This window comes from Diplotaxodon limnothrissa, linkage group LG15 (assembly GCF_057381915.1).
Source record: "Diplotaxodon limnothrissa isolate DT_005_m linkage group LG15, D_limnothrissa_male_GT1.1, whole genome shotgun sequence".
In the NCBI taxonomy this organism is placed as follows: Eukaryota; Metazoa; Chordata; class Actinopteri; order Cichliformes; family Cichlidae; genus Diplotaxodon; species Diplotaxodon limnothrissa.
This window is the reverse complement of record NC_140610.1, coordinates 34,508,147-34,528,801: the sequence shown is the minus strand read 5'-3', so window position 1 is coordinate 34,528,801 and position 20,655 is coordinate 34,508,147. Positions and strand designations below refer to the sequence as shown.

General features: G+C 41.6%; 1 protein-coding gene across 2 annotated transcripts; it reads right to left on the bottom strand.

The window, feature by feature from the left end:
* Positions 1 to 3,198: 3,198 nt before the first annotated feature.
* LOC146617832 (uncharacterized) lies at positions 3,199 to 18,875 on the bottom strand. Of its 2 annotated transcripts, XM_085371956.1 has the most exons (24): positions 18,821 to 18,875; positions 18,508 to 18,594; positions 18,116 to 18,239; positions 17,934 to 18,036; positions 17,241 to 17,354; positions 17,037 to 17,153; positions 15,279 to 15,439; positions 14,649 to 14,795; positions 14,329 to 14,431; positions 13,741 to 13,869; positions 13,387 to 13,569; positions 12,651 to 12,904; positions 10,720 to 11,565; positions 10,175 to 10,265; positions 9,869 to 9,976; positions 7,337 to 7,918; positions 6,518 to 7,207; positions 6,044 to 6,166; positions 5,622 to 5,750; positions 4,366 to 4,558; positions 4,107 to 4,231; positions 3,784 to 3,974; positions 3,528 to 3,661; positions 3,199 to 3,431 (listed from the first exon to the last, which is right to left on the bottom strand). In XM_085371956.1, exons 1-24 carry the CDS (start codon positions 18,873 to 18,875, stop codon positions 3,199 to 3,201), a joined length of 5,022 nt encoding a protein of 1,673 aa, XP_085228082.1. The 2 variants fall into 2 exon arrangements, with proteins under 2 accessions (XP_085228082.1, XP_085228081.1); XM_085371955.1 differs by having other exon boundaries at positions 6,518 to 7,918.
* Positions 18,876 to 20,655: the final 1,780 nt, after the last annotated feature.

Genomic DNA, 20,655 nt, shown 5'->3' with positions numbered 1-20,655 from the left:
GAGAAACTTCAATTATATTTTACAACTGAGGAGTGCAAGGAGGTCCTACTTCTCTGACATCGTCACCAAAACCAGTCATAATGCTCGGGTCTTATTTGCAACAGCTGACAGGCTAACAAACCCTCCTGTGTCAGTGGCAGCTGAACTTCATTCGACCATGGCCTGCAATGACTTTGCCAAATTCTTCACAGACAAAATTCAAAAGATTAGACAAGCAATCGGTACATCACAGCAGATTTAGGATATGTACTGTGTCCACCGAAAAACTGTTTAAACACCATAAAACAGTTTCACCCTATTAACAGCAAGGACCTGGAGGAAATTTAACGTCAACTGAACTCTTCCTCCTGCTGCTTAGATGTCCTGCCAACAGATTTTTTCCAAAGAGGTCTCAAAGACTTTGGAGTCAGACCTGTTACAGATCGTCAAGCTTTCTTTAATGTCAGGTGTGTTTCCAGAAGCACAAAAAAAAAAAAAAAAAAAAAAAAAAAAAAAAAAAAAAAAGCTGAAATTAATCCTCTACTGAAAAAGGACAATCTTGACAAGACACAAATGAACAACTACAGGCTGATCTCAAATCTTTCATTTTTAAGTAAGAACATTGAAAAAGTTTCTTAACAACTCAATTACTTCTTAAAACAGAATAACTGCTATGATGCCTCCCAGTCAGGTTTTAGACAGAACCACAGCACTGAAACCGCTCTGACCAAAGTGTTTAATGACACATGTCTGAATACAGACAGTGGAAAAATGTCAGTCTTATAGTTTTACTGGATCTCAGTGCAGCATTTGATACAGTTGACCACAACATATTACTCAAACGACTGGAGAACTGGGCAGGTCTTTCAGGAACTGTACTAAACTGGTTCAAAACATACTTAGAAAACAGGAAATACTTTGTATCAATAGGTAACTTCACATCTGAGCAGACAAGTATCACATGTGGAGTTCCCCAAGGTTCCATCATGGGACCTTCTGTTTAACATTTACATGCTCCCACTGGAACAGATTATAAAGAACAAAATAAACTATCATAGCTATGCAGATAAGCACAGATATATTACTGAGGCCCTGTACAGGCTCTTGATAAATGCATTGAGGAAATTAATGACTGGCTGTGCCACAATTTTCTCCAGCTAAACAAAACTGAAGTGGACGCAGACCTAAACTTAGAAAAACACATTAAGGCAATAACAAAATCAGCTTACTATCACCTCAAGAATATTTCAAGGATAAAAGGTCTGATGTCTCAACAGGACCTGGAAAAATTAGTCCATGCATTCATCTTTAGTAGGCTTGACCGAGTATGAACCTTCCAGATCCCCCAGGTCATCTGGAGCCAGTTTTTTTTTTGTTTTTTTTTTTTTAAATCAGTTCCGAGTCCGAAACAGACACTGAGAAGCTGCATTCAGCTTTTATGCTCCATATATCTGGAACAAACTCCCAGAAAGCCTCAGATCAGCTGAAACACTCAGTTTATTTAAATCCAGGTTTAAGACTCACCTATTCCCAGCTGCATTTGAATAAAGCACCAAATCCAGTTTTACTTTTAAGCCTAAATTCTTAAACTTACATTTTAACTACTGATTTTATCTACTGTTCCTTTTTTTTTTTTTTCTAAAGCACTTTGAATCACCGTGTTGTTGAATTGTGCTATATAAATAAACTTGCCTTACCTTTCATCATACAACACAGGAACACACTGGTTACATTTAGGCAAATATGAAAAAGCAGATCCATTTCCGTTTTAGTCTCAACATTCAGGGACGTCTACAACTGAAACAAAGTCAGCACAGCAGGATGATGATTGGAATATTTATTTTAAAAAAAAAAAAAATGACATGGTTCAGGAAAAACACTGCTGGACTCGGCCCAGCCGTTTAACTACAATTAGAAGAACCACACAATCCATGAGCCTGTTCACTTCAAACTTGCCTGAAACGGCAGCTTCTGCTGTCACCGCTCAGTAATTTCCCCATAAGAGCAGAGCTCTAGGCCACATGACAAACCCTCTGCTTTTAGACAGACACTTAAAAATACAAAATTCATGCAAAGTACACACACAAGTCCAAAACAACATAGACACACACGTGGAATTCAAACTCATGCAACTGAATTTCATGCACAGAATAAATAATAAAAATCTTTAAATGTTCACCAAGTCTAACAGCACGGGCTGCCACTGTTTGTTTTTCTTCAGAATTTAACAGGAATTGAGCAGTTTGGCATCACTGGAACAGAGTCCACAAAAAGGATAACTTGTGCAAGAATGCATGTAAAACACACAATGGTCCCCTACACAAAAAAAAAAAAAAAAAAAAAAAAAAAACAACCTCCACACTGAAAAATTATACAGAGTTCACAATGTACCAGAGCAACACGTGCAACGAGGTCTAAGAACCAACAATGACCTCAGGAAAAACTCATGTACACTGCACCCATCTGATGAGTATTAGGAGCCACTCCATTCAAGGGATTCTGCACAGAAAAAGAAATTAAAAACAAATATATTCTGTCATGTGTTATGATGACAATCTGAGTCATATTACAACGAAAATGTGGTATTAACTAAAGGAATCATTGAAAGTTGCATTGTGACAAATCCATTATTGCAGAAGATTTAAGAATAAATTCTGCAGAGCCCTTAATACTCAACATTCAGTGCATAAAGAACCACAGCAGATTACAGCTGGACTACCATGTGTAAAAGCAAGTATCATGTTTCACATAAAAGCAAAAACATTACATAAGGTTTTTGACAATATCAGATTAATGCACAATTTAAAGCTGACACATCAAAATTTCTTCATGTTTCTCAATTGCATATTCTTGAAACAAAGACAGACATGAATTAAAGGGCAGCTTCAGTTTCAGCCCCTTAATCACAGAACATGAATATATTTAGGCTTAAGTTCTTGGGACACAGAAATTTAGAATTTAAGGCACACTTAGAGGTTTTATAGTGATAGCAACGACAATAGTAATGATTGGAACGTTTTGATCAACTTCCTTATTGCCGTGTTAGTGGGCTGTATAGGAAGTGCATAAGGTGTAAGCAGGAAACCTCCACTAAAGAACAGGGGAGAGAAAATTAAGAAAAACACAAAAGATTCCACAGAGAGGGACAACAGCTGAGTCCCGCTGGCTCAGCAGCCAGCAGCACTGTTGATGAAATGAGCCATCAACCTTTCAGTCGATTCAGAAGCACTTCCTGAAGACTATCTGCGGTCCATACTCCTCGTATTCGTCCCGACTGATCCATGCAGAGGTAAAGGTAGGCATATTTGCCAACACTGCTCCTCCTCTCCACACTGAGAAGTCTCTATCTTTGGGGCTGGTTACACAAACACTGCCCCCCATGTCTGAGGGCAGCAGGCCTTTGATTTCATCCTGCAGTCGCTCAGGCAGGCCGGGCAGCAGAGTGTTCCCACCTTCAGGAAGAGAGGACAAAACAAATGGAAGCAGAATTTGGAAAACCATTGTACTTCAGATTGTAGTGCAACACCTTACCAAGAACCAAATGTTACCTGAAAGTACAATGTTTCCCAGGAAGCAGCGCCTCAGGTCAATGTCTGTGCTGAGGATTGACCTGTAGATGCTTTCGTGCATCCCATAATGGTCCCGTCCAATCAGCTCAGGTTTGAACAGAATCTCAGGTGCCCTAGATGAACAGGGGGTACACTCTGCTAAAGAGTCTGTGCTATACAACAAGCAAGGTGACCACAAGATCATTTCTAAAACTTAAGTGTTGGTAAAAAGCAGGAAGCAGCCCCCCAACATTACCTGAACCTCTCTGTGCTGAGGGTAATAATCTGCCCATCTGGCATGGTGTAATGCATCTCTCTGCAGGATGACTGCCCCCGATTTAGCTCATCTTCATAGTTGAGAGAGACACAGCAGCACTTCTCCTTCATCTCCCTCACTATCTCCTCCTCTGCTGTGGTACGCATGCACACTCCCTGTTCCCGGAGAAGCTTAAAGAACAAGCACAGCAAGCTGGTTTTGCCTCGTCTTTAAACTAAGTTAGGAACCATCCAGGGATTATGCCTTCCAAGCAATCAATAACATAGCTCCTACACTGGAGCATTAACAGAAGTGCTAAATACCTTTTTAAGATGCAGTGTAACATCTAATCCAGCCAGGGGAAAGCGTTGCACAGCATGAGGTAGACAGTATCCCTCAAACACAGGCACACTGTGGCTCACTCCATCCCCAGAGTCAAACACCACACCTATATCAAATACGCACAAGTAGGATCATAGGATCAGATTTGAGTGGTTTAAATACACCAAGCTGAACAAAGTCTTCAGACAAGCCATCATCCGTGTGCATCAATCAGTGCGGGAAGACGAGCGACTACAGTACCAGTGGTTCTTCCCGCTGCGTAGAGCGCGAGCACTGCTTGCATGGCTACATAGGTGAAAGGCACGTTGAAACACTCAAACATGATCTCAACCGCGTGCTGCCGATTCTTCAGAGGGTTCATGGCCGCTTCCGTCAAAAGAACCGGGTGATCTTCTGGTTCCACACGCAGCTGCTGGAACGTATGATGCCAGATCTAAGAGACAAAAAGTCAAGCACCAAGAGTAAATGAGCTTGTGGACAACCACCAATACTTTATTTCTCTTGAGGGAAGCATGTTAATGGGTGGGGAAGTTGCAAAGTGGGTGAGTTCTCAAAACACAGACATTCAAACTAGACTACCGGTAATCCACAGGGACAAATAGGTCTGCAGCTGCCCTCTAAGCCTCAGGAACATATTCCTATGAAGTGAGGCTTTTGACAGCATCAACACATATACACTGTGTGACCAATGATGGGATAAAACCAGGGTATTTGCTGAACGGATTTGTTATATTTGAGACTTGAACATAAGAAAACCATTTGTGCCTTTCCACTTTGCCAGCAAGTTTCAAGCAGCAGAGACTGTATGATAGATGAGCAAATGTACCTGTAACGATCAAGTATAAAATGAAACTTTTGCAGCCTTTAAGGCTGTACAGACTCTCCCACATGCCAATAGCAATTTTATTTATACAGCACATTTCATTATTACGTGTAAACTCGCTTTGTTTAACACAGCAGATAAAAATACTGACGGCCACCATCACTACTGCTCAGCCTCCTACCAGCTGCACCTCATGTTACCTCATTCTCAGGTTACTGTGTTCACAAAGCTGGGTGTACACGCCACCCGCAGGCCTGACACGATGACAACAATACCCCCTCAGCCTTTTATGGCTTAGGGGTAAAAATATTAAAACCAGTGCAGTAGCAAAATAAAACAGCATATTAAGTGTAAAGTTTTCTAGTCCATTTATGGATATATGCACAGCAGGACCACAATAACATGTTTTTAAACTGAATGTACACATTTTCCTCACATGTCAAGTACTACAAACAAAAAGGCTTTGGGTCGTGCCTCTTTCAAACTAAGCCTCATATTGCTGGAAAAGACATCCAACATCTTCAGCCAGCTGGGTCTGTGGAACAGCTGTAACCTGTAGTCAGTAATCGAGTTCCAGACGACACATCAATATACGTAACATTTAAGTACTAAAGGGGAATGATTCCGACATGAGTTTTTCATTTTCTAGTTGTTATGCAAACACGAGTCTCACCTTTTCCATTTCATCCCAGTTGTGAATGATTCCATTCTTTATGGGGTGCTTCAGAGTCAGAACCCCTCTCATGTGTTCTGCATCGTGACCAATGTAGGCCTCTCTTTCAAGGTTACCATTCAGTACTTCCTGCAAAGACAGGACACACAAAAAAAAAAAAGTATATTTATACCCACACTTTAAATCCCCATAGTTTTCCTTATAGCTCAAAGTAGCTGTAGGCAGATGCCAACCAACTATAAACACACATCATGAGGCTGCTGCAATGAACAGACAAAGGATGCAAAGACCAAGGCAATTTATAGAATACATTTACTGAAAATATTTTGAAAAGAAACGCTCCATAAATATGTTTAAACATGTAGGGGCCAACCTAAGGGACACGAGTTAAAATCAAAGCTTCTAACAACGAATGCACTTACCTCATACTTTGGCACCCCAATTATTGTGGGGAATATAATGGTTGGTAGGTCTTGATCTGCAAATCCTGCCTTTATCAAACCAGAGCCTGAATCCAGTACAATTGGACTCTTGAAATCTGCAATCTAGAGATACAGACACAAGCTGTTTTTTTTTCTTTCCTTTTTTAAAAAAAAATAAAATTCCAGAGGTTCAAAAGCACTGAAATGATCTTTTAAGTTTATATTGTGACTACAACTTTATTTGTTTTCAAGTCTGGCCAGCGCTTTAGTCTATAAGCCCCATTTTAGTCATACATTCAAAGTATGTGCGCTCAGTTACACATGGCACACAGCAATTTAAAAGCCTGGGGTTGGGAGAAAGCTTTCATAAGAACTAAAAACTAATGTTGATGTTAGGCTTTTAAATACGAGATATACTTGATGTTCTAAATGAAGACAAAAAGGTGACAGCTGAAGTAGGATGTGCCCACGTACCTCCGTCATGGGGCTATAAAACTGGATCTGACTTTCAGGTGACCCAGAGATTCTCAGAGCCTCAGAGCTCTGAACGCCATCTAGTAGCTTTTCATTTGGTTCGTCTCTTCCACCCGAGTCAAACTCTAGAGGCTGATCAGCAGTCACTTGGGATACAGACTGTTCGAGTTGGTGGTCATCTGCAGGAGGTGAAGTGTGGATTTCCTCTGCTGACTGCACATGTAGTTTGAGTAAAGATGTGGGCATCTTTTCATTTTTAGTCATTATTTCAGACGAGCGCTGTAATGATGCCCAACAGTTCTCTGGGGGTACATGGTTATCGTTTTCATGTTGTGTTACATTTGGACTGGAAACCAAGCTGTGGCTGGTGTCTGGAGGCACATTCTCTGGCAGCTCTTCAAGTACTTCATTTTGTAGATGAAGTTGGCCTTCACCTACAAAATAATGATCTAAGGACTCCTCTGTGGAGTGAGGAGCTTCGAGTTCAGCACGGGCTTCATTCACAGGAAGCAAAGACTTTCTTGGCTTAGCTACAGGGGGAAGGAGTGATTTTCCACCTGGGTCAAAGGTGCCATCATCTACCCTCATTTCAGGGATTAAAGATGCTTCTGGACTGCATAAACTAGCAGACCTGGCCAATTCATTCCCATCGATGTATTGCGATTGGACACCTGCCTCTTCTGAGGGTTCCTGTAAATCAAATACATTGTTCAAGGTAATTTTGTAATATACTGACAGACCAGTTGTACAACCACTAGCATCTTGACACTGGGAAAGTGGCAGTTGAGCCACATCTTGTGGTGAAGCCCCTTTGGTTACCTTAAGGTCTGAAACATCTTGAATAATTTTAGTCACACGTGTATTCACAGACCCATCCATGGCAAGGCTGGCGACTGATCTTCCAGAACCATTGGGAAAGAGATCACAGAGCACTCGATCATCATGTTCTTTTCTAGGCCTTTCAGTTATAGAACATTTTTTAAACCTTTCATCAATATCCTCATTCTGTTTCTCCAGCTCCTCCACCTCCCTCTTCTCCTTTTCCAGCTGCAAATGTGAAGCCTCCCTCTCATTGCGTGAAGTCCGTAACACATTTGTACCCACAGGTTTGCTCTCCCAGAGCTCAGTGTTGAGTTTCTCTTTACTGCATCGAAACTTGTTGATCTGCAAGTTCTCTTCCATGATTAACCCGTCCAGGATATGAACCTTTCTCAGTTCCATCAGCAGGTCTGGCTTGCTGTCAGATACCGTTGGAGCTTCACTGTAAAGCCCATCCGCATTAGCTTTAGTTTCACGTGCAGACCCAGCCGACACAAGGTCAATGAAACCGTCAGATTCTGCAGAGTCAACGCAGTCATCGAAACAAAGAACACCAGCTTCAGCCAGCTCGTAGGACGACATCTTAAAAGAATAAGGAAAAATATAGTGAATACCAAGGGACTATAAAACAAGCTGACAAACCTACTGTCACATTACCCACTGGTTTGTAGGCTTCCCTTCAGGCAAACTGAGTTTTTCCATTCTGGCCATCATCTACCCATTTTTTGGAACCAGCAGTAAATTAAACATGGTTTAAAGGTTTGAACAGGTAAGACTCAGATTGATATCAGGCCTTAACAGGGGCTGATATCTACTCTATTCTGGAATTATTTTCAGAACAACCATCAGCACAATAATTATAAGGAGTGAGTTAGACATTAACAAGCTAAAGATTACTGACATTTGTATTTAATATGAAAAGTTATTTGAATCAACATCTATTTGAGTCAGACATTTTATAAGACAAACCCCAGCATGTCTGTCAGCCTCTGATGATGAGGGTTTAGCCATTTCAACATAGCACAGTACTTTGCAAATTACATAAGAAAAATATTTTAGCCAAAACTGGAAACAAGCTTGTTTCACTACTTGAAACAAGCTCAATACAACCGGGCTACAAAAGATGACAGTTGTCCACCTGGCTCTGTGTAAAAAAGTATTTGCCTCACATACCTAATAATCATTGTGCCACTGGCTGTAACAACTGCAGTAAAGTGTTTGGGAGAACTGGCACGGAGTCTTTCATGTTACTGGGGAATTTTGTTTTATGAGAAAAGCCTATTTATTCATTCATTTTTGGCCGACACTTGAGGTCCTTTAAATGTGCTATACAAATAAAGCCGACTTGACTTGCAGACGTAGACTTGCCAGACAAATTCAGATCATTTAACCAAAGCACTTTAACTTCAGGGCGTAAACTGATGGCCGGACAATCTTCTTGGTGAAGAGCAAAATTATTTACCGTTACCTGCCAACTAAATACATGCCAGGACAAAGTAATATTACACTATATGTGAAAGAATGGCAAATGCAAATCATAGGAAATAAAATTATTGAAGTTGAGTCAATAATTGAGCTGACTATACAGCAGTTTCCAAAGTCCTTGTACTTCATGACATCTGGGAATGACCAATTAAATTTTCCTCTAATGGTTAAAAATCCAGGGGTCCACCTGGTGATTACTATGAATCATGGCTGAAGTTGGAGAAAACCAATAATTACTGAAATAAATTTTTATTTTTGGGTAATAAAAATATCAAGTAGATTAATTACTTCTTACTATAAAAGGCTGGCATAACAGATCTGTCAAAAAGGAGAGTATAAATATAAACCTGAAAAGAATACCCTGAAAGCTGTACAACTCATGGGTTATACTTCATAGAGGAGTAGTCAGAGGCTCCTCACCCTAAAGAGGATCCAGGAGTTCTTACTTTAGTCTGTCACTCTTTTTTCTGTCTTTTTCTCTAGCTTTCTGCTACGTGTGCATATGCTTAAGGCTCTAAACCCTAGGGTTGCTTTGTCTCGTTATTCTGTGTGTAGTTATGTGCTCCTTTGTTTTTGCATGACTGTTCAATAAACTCTGCTCTTTTTCAGAGGATCTTATTTAGTCCTTTGATATAAAATCCTAAAAAACAAACTGCAAGTGTGTTTTGATCATCTGAATGTAGACGGTCTGTGGGAATGACAGAAGAGGAGACGCTGCAGAGAGGCGTGTAAGACGGCAACTTGGGTTCCCGTTTGGATCGTTTAATAAATTTAGCCAGATTTCCCAGAAAGGAGAGTTGCTCCCAAAGTGGGATAAATCCCGTCTCTCCTAACAAGACCAGGTTTCCCCCAATAGTTTATAAACCACACATCAGTTTCACATTTTGTCCATCTTCCTCTTACAGTCCAAAGACATCCCTGGACCTGTGCCTTGTGTAACTTACCTCTTTTTCCGTGCCATAGAGGCATAGAGTAACTGAAACAAACCGATATCGAAAATTAATAGAATCTGTAACAAAGAACTGACCTGCTAGATGCTTCACCCACCGTATCAAGCTGGTCCTCACCATCACACAATCGCCAGACACCCTGCCTGTCCTCTGTCCTCAGCAGTGCATCTAGCACAGCTTCCTGAGCCAGAACATTTTCCTCCTCCTGCAAAATAAAAACGAATAGTTATGTCTATAACTTCTGTTCCCTTTCAGTCGATTCACTCGGTACACTGGACACGCGAGGGCGTGATATCCCATACTTATGCGTTGTACCGAGTGAATCGACTGAAAGGGAATCCGTTCTGTCCAGAAGTCACAACAACCAGCACTGTCTTCATTTCTCAAACGATCCCCCTCTCACCTCTAATATTTCATCAGCCTTGTCCAAGATATTCTCCACTTCCCTCAGACCTTCCTCTTCCTTCACATCCCAGTCCTTCATGGACAACTCGCTGAAAAGTTGCGAGGGGAAATAAAATAAAGCATTAGGCAATTCTTCAATTTGCCTTTTCCCAGTTTACCATCCTTCCTTCAACTCTTTCATCTGACCCTCATTAATTTGCTGCCATAAGGAATCAAAGTAGACAATACAGTGTCTGTATGTTATGATGAAATGTAACAGTAGGTGCCACTGGAGGAATTTTACTGGTTCAGAATGCAGTTTGGCAGGTGATCATGCCTGATCAGTCCTCATCATAAATTGCAATAAATCAGAGTCCCCTTATGTGACAAATCTAATTATTTTGTCACTTGTGACCAACAATAAAAAATATAAATTAAAAAAGATTACTCGTGTAGGATCTGTGTAACAACTGAAATTTCAATACCACTGCTGAAATTTCTTTGAGAATAGCACACTGTAGGAGAAGCAACATACTGATCGACATTTGAAGCCAAACAAATTACCCATCATCATCATCATCGTCATCATCTTGATTTTGGTCATGAAGGTCATAAGAATCCCAGAGTAGAGTGGGAACCCCCTCTGTGGAACAGATGGACTTGTCTCTTCCTTCAATAACGGTGCTGGAGAGAACACTGCAAATGGGACTTAGTTCAGGATGTTCCACACAACTTTGTGGATGTAATATCCAGTCCCTGCTCTGTGATCCTTTGGGTTCTGTGCTCCTTAAAACCTCCGGTGTAGGCTGAATTTGAGACCTGCTAGCCTGGGTGCCACTGACATGCTCATCTGAAGAATCGTGATCAACTTTTTGAGGTGCTGGATTTTGTGTACTGCTGACAGTGTAAGAGTTTTCCAAATCCTCTACCGGCAAGCTAAGCCAAGGGTTACTGGACACAGCAGCTATGCGCTTTACTTTGATCTCAAACTGATTCAGCAAATCAGCTTTAGGAGAGCTTCCTATAGAGCCCAAGTCATGCTCCTCTCTGTGAGCCCTATCTGAAACACTGGAAATAATGTCATGGATTTGAGGCGGGCTTGAGGCAGGTATTGCAAAGTCTCTGGTTGCAGCAAACGGGGAGGACGGTTTGCCCGTAGCTGACACCAACCCTGAACCTCCGGACAAGGGAGATGTTCCAAAGACATGGGCAACTTCTTTACCACCTTTACATTTAGCGAGGTTTGACTCTGAAACATGGTGTGGCACAGGTTTTGACGTGGTAGAATCAGCAGATAAGAGATTCACATGGTTGCCCCTCAGTAACTCATACTGCCACTGTAGGGCCATCTGGAGTTGTTCGACAGCCACTGGTCCTGAAGAGCTTAGAAGTTTCCTCAGTGTCAAGCACCTGGCGAATAAAAAATAAATAGAAAATGAAATAATGGCACCAGAAAAAAAAAATTAATGTGGTAAACTGGTGTGGCTGGCTGCTCAGCCAAACTGTCAAATGTTATTTGACATACTGAATATTTGGGTTGAATGGGTGATGGGATCAAAACTAATTGAGCAGCCATAAGCTACAAACGCTGATCAGCCGATTAAACCTATTCCAAATATTACTCCATCTGCTAAAGGAGAAAATAAATTATATGATTCAGTGACAGCATGAATAAATAAAGAATCCAGTGGACCAATGAATACAGACGACGACAACAACAACACTGGAGTAAAACCATTTAAATTGCCATCATCTGTCAAACTTGCATTTGATTGCTGAATCAGTTGTTCAACTGAAGATAAAAATATAGATCACACAACGGACACAACTTATAGATGTGATATTTCACCCAGCAAAGACTCATTTTGGCGATTCTGAGTCCAAGTGAAGACATTTCATCTTTCAAAAAGTCACTCAAGTGTCAACAAAAAAATAAAAAACTAAACAAAATGGATGAATGTTTGTTTCTCATCATTTAATTAAAAAGGTTAAACTTTGATAGAAATTGATTTCATCTCTGGTACACCTCTTTTTGTGGCTTGTAACTCATGCAAATCACAAATTCAGCAGCTCAAATTAGAATATTTCATTCAAGTTTGAGTAAATTACTATTGAAAAATAAAGTTGATTCATAGCATCATAGCAGGTCAAATTCTCAAAATGAGGAGCTGCACTTGAGTGCTTCATTCCTTACCCTTCCTACAAGAGTACACACTGGATGATCTTTTATGAAAGGACAACATACTTATACATATTCAGTTTTTAACCAAGTCTGCTTTCCTGAAGAGGACCAAGCTTCCTGCTAACAGCCCATAAATGACATTTGGTAACGGCAGTGGTTGACATGTCTGATGTCTCAGAAAGCTGCTACTTTTCAACAAATTTTTGCACAAAACTGCAAGAAAGTTGATAATTGATGCACACGCACACCTTATTTGCTTGCACTCAAGGTACGACTTTGTACACAACAGTTGAAATGGAATCAATCACATCACCTTTGAGACATTTGTTTCCCCATCTGCTGGATGTCATCATCTGGGATTGCATTTGCCAAATGAGACAGATGGAGCAGCTCCTCCATTTCTGGAGGGGGATTGTTCTTCAGAAAAGTGGACAGCCTCCATCTCCACCCAGGCATCATCCCCCAGTTCTTCTGCTGCAGCTGGATGGAGGAAGCCTCTTCACGAACACCCGACAGGAGCTCCTGGAGGAAGTTCTGGCAAAGGACCAGACTGTACCAGCAGCTGGCCTAAACAGGTAAACGGCATAATTTCTGCTATTCTTGGGGGTGGGGCCAATTTATTTTAGACAACAGTAACCAGGTATGGCAATAACAAAGACTCAAATTTTTGAGCAACATCATCTTTAAGTAGTTAAAAAGCATTTGTCCTTGAAATTAAAAATGCACACCGGCTGTAATTAGACAGCACAGGATGATAGAAAAATGTTAGTAAGCCAGTTGGATGATAGGTCAGTGTGATTTGAAAGAGGATGTCTGGCACATGTGGAGTGAAAAAAATAAAAACTACTGTCAGTGATTACAGTCAGTAAAGGTATTTTTGTTGTTTTGTTTAACGTGGCAAGCATTACCTCACAAGAGCAAGACAAAAAGCTGTTGATGGTTAGGTTCCAAAACAAAAGTTCTTCCAATGAATCAAATGCGCTGCTGATGTTCATGCCACAGTTACGAGCACTTGGTATTACCGCGTCTGTAAGTTTTCCGCAACTTGCCTTGCTGTAGTAGCGATGGTAGCTGGAAACTGCTCTGAGAGTTTGCAGAATCAAGTTCACGGCAGAGTCAAGTTTGTCCTTCAGCCTCTCCAGATCTGCAGCCCAGCTCCCTGTGGGCTGACTGTCCAAGGGGAGAATCTCTGCTGAAGCCTGGATTACATCTTCAGCCCAGCGAACAAGTGCCTGGTAGGTGAGAGGTAACCTTTACTTCAAGCATAAGTTAACAGCATCCGTAACACAGTTAGCAACACTAATGTTACAAACAACTAGGATTTAACTAAACCGTGGTGTAATCTAATCGAGGTCGATCTATGTTGCAAGGTAAGATTCATAACATGCAAGCTAAAGCCATACCATAGCAGGAGTGTGGATGGATGCTTCAAATTCAGACACCAGAATCACAGCTTTTGTAGGGTCCTTGGCAATCTCTACTTTGAAGGGCTGGATCTTCTCTTGAAGAAGAGTTTCAATCTTCTCAGAAACCTGTAAGCAAGCGTCAAGAAAACCCAACATCCGGTTGCCTTTATTTGCGGATCGGTTGTTGTTCCCCAGTTACTGGGGGAGCTGATAATTTTCTTCAAGTGGTCACTCAAAGTAGTTTTCCACAAACACTGAGCCGTTTATACCAACACGATTATCTGTACTTTTATCTAGTTCTGTACTTAGCTACACGCCCAAGGCCATTTTTAAAGATGAGAACCGCACCCTTGACAATTCACAATCAGAAAATGATTTAATAGTTCATATTTTAAGGTTATCCAGATGTACAAAGCCACATTTGTCCTGTGGATACTCAGTTTTGTGGTCAAACATTCCCCACTCTGCTCAAACCAAAACAGCCCGAGTAAAGTGACTCAGGTCATTTAGGTTTTGGTTTAGACCACTAGGTTTAAAATTTTTTTTAAAGGAAACCATTACATGTGGACTCGCTGTTAGACCCACCTGCAGCGCATTATCACGCAACTGGAACACACGTAGCCTTAAACGAGCTTTAGAAAACAGCTGCTGCCACAGCAACTCCACTTTTTCCACAGCAGCAGTTATCCTGTAATTAAATGGCACATCAACTCTTAAAAGCGTCCGATACAGTTTCTTAGAGTAGCAAAAAACATTAATCTTGGATAATCCTTAGTCATACTGGCATTTTGCTTTAGCTGATGTGAAATGGGATCATTACAAAACTGCTGTATGGACTTTTTGGTGGATTAAGATAAAGAACCCATTTTCATGACTTGACACAGAGATCTGGCTGCCTGCAGTACCTGCTGTGGTTCTGGAGCATATCAAAGGCCATCTGAGTGAAGAGGGCAGTTCCAGCCATATCCTGGAAGCACGGCTCCCTGTCAGGCCAACGCAGCTTCCCCACCAAACTCTCACAGTTCCTCAGTAGCTCCTCCAGCCCCAACTCCCTGATCACATCATACATGTGGGACAGTAAGCTTTAATGTTTACCTGTGAAACGCCCCTAGATTGGTCAGAAGCTGCCAACACCACCTCTTTCATCTGAACGTGCAGGGGTAACCCTGGGTTAACTTGATAACCAGCTTTCTGAAACAGTTTATCCTGATCGACAGTGTTAGAGTAAGCCGCTTCACATAACAGAAAGATACCCACAGCACGTTGAATGAGTTTCCTAGTATAGGGCCCGAATTAGCAACTAGAGCACATTATTTACTCTTGATGGTACTAATATTATACCATGAATACAAGACAAAACAAGTGTTACACCAAACAAGCATCTGTGCACATCCCCCTCTGCCGTCCTGCTGCTATAAGGTTTATATTTCAGTGAATATTTGATTGACAAAAATATTGCAGACAAGAAAGTGCCACACCCTTTTTTAGACTGCAGCTGCTTGATAAGATCATAACCAAGAAGGGGCAATTCTAACCTCCTGAGCTGCTGAAACTTGGCTTCAGTGCCTAAGCAGAATTGCCGGAGCTCGCTGACGGTGGTGGGCAGTGGCAGCCTGGACAGAGCCTGCAGTGCAGAGATGCATGAAGGCAGCCGCTGGACTACAGACACAAACTCCTGGACAAATGCATCAATCTCCTGCAGGAAGCAGCATGAGTCAGAGATCATCAAAATACATCTGTGCACCCAGGATTTCACAATATGAGACTTCACTACTGTTTATTTTAGACAGCTTTAAGGTGAGCATGAGTTTAAGGCTACTCATTTTCCCGATTTAGTTATGTCAACAGTCGATTAAGTTAACCAAATCCCAATTCAGTCTATGGGGATTGTATCCCAAGTAGTATCCTAAATAGGTTTCCCCACAGGCAAAGAGGTGCCACAGTTAACAGTCATGGCCCAGCTGAATATGACTGAATGGATAATTAATGGAAAGAGGGCTCCTTTCAATGGCTAATAAGATCAGCTCATTATGCAAGGCATTTGCACAAGCTTCATGGTGGTGACCAATAAGAGGTGCTGGCTGCTCAAACAGATCTCTGCATCTATGCTCGCAATAAATATTCAATGGATTCTGACCTATTGTTAGTTATTAGTGGATTACCAGAGAGACCGTTTCTCACGTCACACTTGAGCAGAAACATTTCAACATACACACAAATCCCCCGATTAATCATAAGACTGATTCTTAAGTCTTGCTATCAGACTAACGGTTGTGTTAAACAAATATAACAAATTAGTTAGAATGGTTGGCTTAAAGTTGGTTGGAGCAGACAATCATCAACATAATCACGCATTAAAAAAAGTATCCTTAAACACTGAACTTTCAGCTGCTCTTCCAGCTTATTCCTATGACCAAAAGCTTTGGAAAGGAAACATGACTACATCGTCATACATCTAAATAACAAGCAGGACAGACATTCATTTCTTCATCTTACTCATACCTCTTTATAGATGCACACATTACAAGTAGAAAAGCTCATGTTAAATTCCATATTTGTAGCTACCTTTGCTACAGTTGGTGCATGACAAGTTGTTCTCCAGAGAAGCAGCAGCATTTTAATACAGGCGTTTCTCTCTTCCTTCAGCTGATCCCTTTTGGGCTCACAATTGTCACCTGCATCAATTTTATTCTATCACTAGTATTGTCTTCTGTCACCCCAACCCCTCTCATTACATCCATGAATCTTCTGAGGTCTTCCTCTTTTCCTTCTGCTTGGCAGTTCGATCTTCATCATCCTCTATATAATTTACCCACTATCCCTCCTCTGCACATGTCCAAACCATCTCAGCCGTCTCTCTGATGGACTCGTTTCTAATCATCTGATTTTCATTCCTCTTCTGACACTCCTAACTTCCTAATACAGTACCACATCTTGGCACCTTATCATATACTTTGTGTAGATCCACAATTGCACAGTGAAGCTCCTTCAGAACTTCTCCATCAATATTCTCAAAGCAAACATCACATCTGTAGTGCCCTTTCTCAGCATGCTGCTGTTCACAGCAACTCCTTCATATCTTCATTGTATGGCTCATCAACTGCACATCACATTCCTCTGGCACACTTACTCTCTGGGATTGTTTCCATCTGGTTAAAGTCCACTCCCTCTGTCCCATATATCACCACAGATATGTGATCAAGACCACAGGCCCTTACCCTCTGTATCCTCTTCACAGTGATTTTTCTACACTTTCTAAATGAAACTGGTCTCGCAGAAAGCAGCATCACTACCTTAATGAAGGCAACCCAGCTCTGATGACGGTACATGAGGTATCCACCCAGTGACCATGGTAGCTGGCTTCGATCAATGTAGTTCTGGAGCTCTGGGATTTCTCTCAGAAGGACCCTCTACAAAATGTTTATAAAAGGAGATCAGAACTGCTCACGTACATTAAATCTCAACAAAGTCTGTGCATAACAGTTTGATATACTCACTTTGAAAGAAGCAGGATAATCCTTCGATGGAGCCAGCAGCTTCAGCATTAGCTTCTCAAGATCCTTTTTTTTGGGCTGAAGGATGTACACAGTGTGGACTGTGCGCTTTTGTAGCTAAAAAAATAAAAAAAAAATTTAAAAAAAAGGAAAATAAAAATTTGCACCAACAATTATTCTTTGTTTTCCTCAATGAAAACACATGGTTGCTCATACAGCACTCAATCACACAGCAGCAAGCGTTTTTAAAATGGCTTCATTGGTTAAGTAAACGCAAACATCTCTGAAACCCTTTGCCTCATCTTCAATTCTTCAGGCATTAGATTCATGCAACATTTTCTCCAATTTGACTCCCCAAAAGCAACAACACATAAAATGTAAAAAATGTATCGCTAAATGAAAACCTTCATTCTGGGTTTCTACATTTGTCCTTCCACAGGTTAGACAGCTGACGTCTAAACAATATTTCATTATTATTTGGGACTCAAATTCTTCAGAGTACTTTGGGGTTTATACTTTGTTCACAAAAAAGTAAATAATACAATTCATATTCATCACAATTCAACAGCAGCCTGCTGGGTAATAAAATCATGTCTAAAAGCATTTCAGCATAGAACTTCAGTCTAAAAAAAGTAAACCATCATCTTGAAAAGGTCTCACAATGTAGCCACACACTCCACTTCATCATAACAATACCTCAAGCAGCAGTAGAGTCTCGACAATGAAACTGATGGTAGAGAGTGAGACATCCCTCAGATCAGCCACGACTGACACCATGCTCTGCTTTTCCAGTTTCTTACTGTCAGAGAGAAACAGTCCAAACATCACTGTACACACAAACACAGTGCAAAAAAACGTGTTTGTTGAATTCCACCTACTTGTGCTGATACTGAAAGTAATTTATGAAGTCCACCACTTCAGCTTTGCTGAGGTCTGAGGAGAGTTTGTATTGCCCATCCACTGGGAACATAACCAGAGGGCAACCATGTTGATCAAAAGTACCTAAAAAGCCAGATAAACCCATTATGTGCAAATTTTAGGGATGAAGAAGGAAAATAAAATGAAAGAGGCCTAGACATCCGGTCCGAGTTAAGGACATTTTCATGTGGCTGCCAGTTTTGCCAAAATAAATGAAACATTTAAAAAAGAATGAGTATCACCAGGAGTGGAGGAGTTCTAAAGCCTTCACACAAGCTCTCTTAGGTCTCACACTTTCAAACATTTATGAATACACCAGGCACATGATACACAAATGTGGGTTAATAGCCACCAGGGAATAACACCGCTCCGGAGCTGAGCACATGATCCGCAGGCAGGGTCGGGGAGGGAGCACTCTCCTGCAGCGGCTCCGGGACGTCTGAAAGGGTTGGGAAGAAATTATTTTTATTGGCTCACACCCGAAAACTCCAACAGTCCATAATATCTGACCGCTCCAGCAAATTCCTCAGCTCCACACAAAAAGTTGGCTAAAAAGTTCATCAGTGCTTCAGTCATGAACCCAGCGAGGTGTCTGTGTGCTGTGGCTCCATGGGAGCAGCACTGACCGGCTCACCCTCACCGAGCGACACTGGTCTCTCTCCTACCTTTTGCGCGTCGGCTTATCGGAGATTCTCCACTCCTGGCTCGTTTCCAGGACATGTTTGCGCCGTAAGCGAATTCTCTGTGTGTCTCCGAACCGGACTCGACACTGAGAAGTTCTACTGCGGGGCAGCAAAACAAAGACGGATTAACCCCGGCTGCTCTCTGCCTCTTTCCGCCATCTCACAGCCACCCCAATCCACCTGACTGAATCAGCTCCAATGACTGAGGGCTGCTCGCTTCTTTTATAAACCAGGAGGGCGGAGGAAACGCCGAGAAGGACGGACAAAAAGTGAAGCCCACCAACCGACTCTGCTCAACAAGCAAGTCATTATTATATACAGCACTAAGCCCGTGAGAAATATGTGTTTGAAGTTAACGTTTCTTGTTTCATAATGGCAAGAGACACAAACAACACAAAATGACTGCAAATAGATCCGACAGAGACAGTCAGACTCAGACAGAACACAACTCGCAAAAAAAAAAAGACCACAAAGAGAAAAGTCAAAAAGACACACAATAAAGAGACACCAAAAGACCTCAAATAGACAAAAAACAAACAAAAATCATTCAGAGACTATTAACTTCAGAGCATCCGGTTCTAAATTTTTGTTGCACAACATTCCCATCCCTCCTCATATTATGTACAAATACTAATGTGAAAGCTGGATCAGCAGATACAATATTTTTCATCACTTTGAGGCTTGAACTGAAACTATTTACCTCCATAGAGCAGGCCACTAATGCCTCAAGTGTTTCCTTTTGTGTAAGAACAAGTTCCATTGTTCCTCACTTGACTGGTCTGACTGCATGTCTCATGATAGGCAGTGTTTGTTTAACACGGTCAAGCTAAACAGCACCATTCAACTATGCAGTTTCTGGAGACATTGCAGTGGGATTGGTCTATTTTGTGGGTTGGGCGGTGGTCAGGGGCAGAGGTCCTGTGGTCCAACCTCCGGTTGACAAATCTACCTTTGGATTGTAAATGGTAAGTGGATTAGTTCTTTTCTACTCTACTGGAGTACTCAAAATGTTTTATCCCATTTACCCATTTAAATGGCCTGTAAACGGTAAATGGCCTGTATTTGTATAGCGCTTTTACTAGTCCCTAAGGACCCCAAAGCGCTTTACACAACCAGTCATCCACCCATTCATACACACATTCACACACTGGTGATGGCAAGCTACATTGTAGCCACAGTCACCCTGGGGCTACAATGTTATACGAACACTTGCCCAAGGATACATTGGCATGCAGACTAGAACAGCCAACCTTCCAATTAGTGGACGACCTGCCAAATCTCCTGAGCTACAGCCAGCCTTCAAATTGGTTTGGAAAAAATGATCCAGGCCATTATGCAGCCGATGCTGGTGCATCTACTCCAGCTCAAAGGGAAAGCCACTGTTGGGTCTGTGATAGAATCCTAGGCCCATGCCCTTCCCACAAACAGGATGATGGAGGCATGGAGTATGACATCACGTATCTGGTGGAAGAAGTAAAGAATCTAAAGTGCCTCTGATCTGTCCATCGCTGGCAGGGAAGGGATCTGAGCTGGTGATTGAGACTGAGAAATACTGGCTAGATATAACTGAGCTTACCTCAACAGCTTGGGATCTGGAACCTCCCCCTGCCCACCCCTTTTCACCAAGTGCAACTCCAGTCAGCTGAGTTTCTTGGTCATACACAGAAGTAAAGGTAAGTAGTATTGGTACTAGCGATGACAGGAGGACAGAAACTTCAGTCTTTCTGTACTTTCCTGAAGTGATATAGTTCACCTTGCTTGTGGTTATCTGCTGTTAGAGTTAAACTTGTAGCTCCAATCTGCAGTACACTGGCATT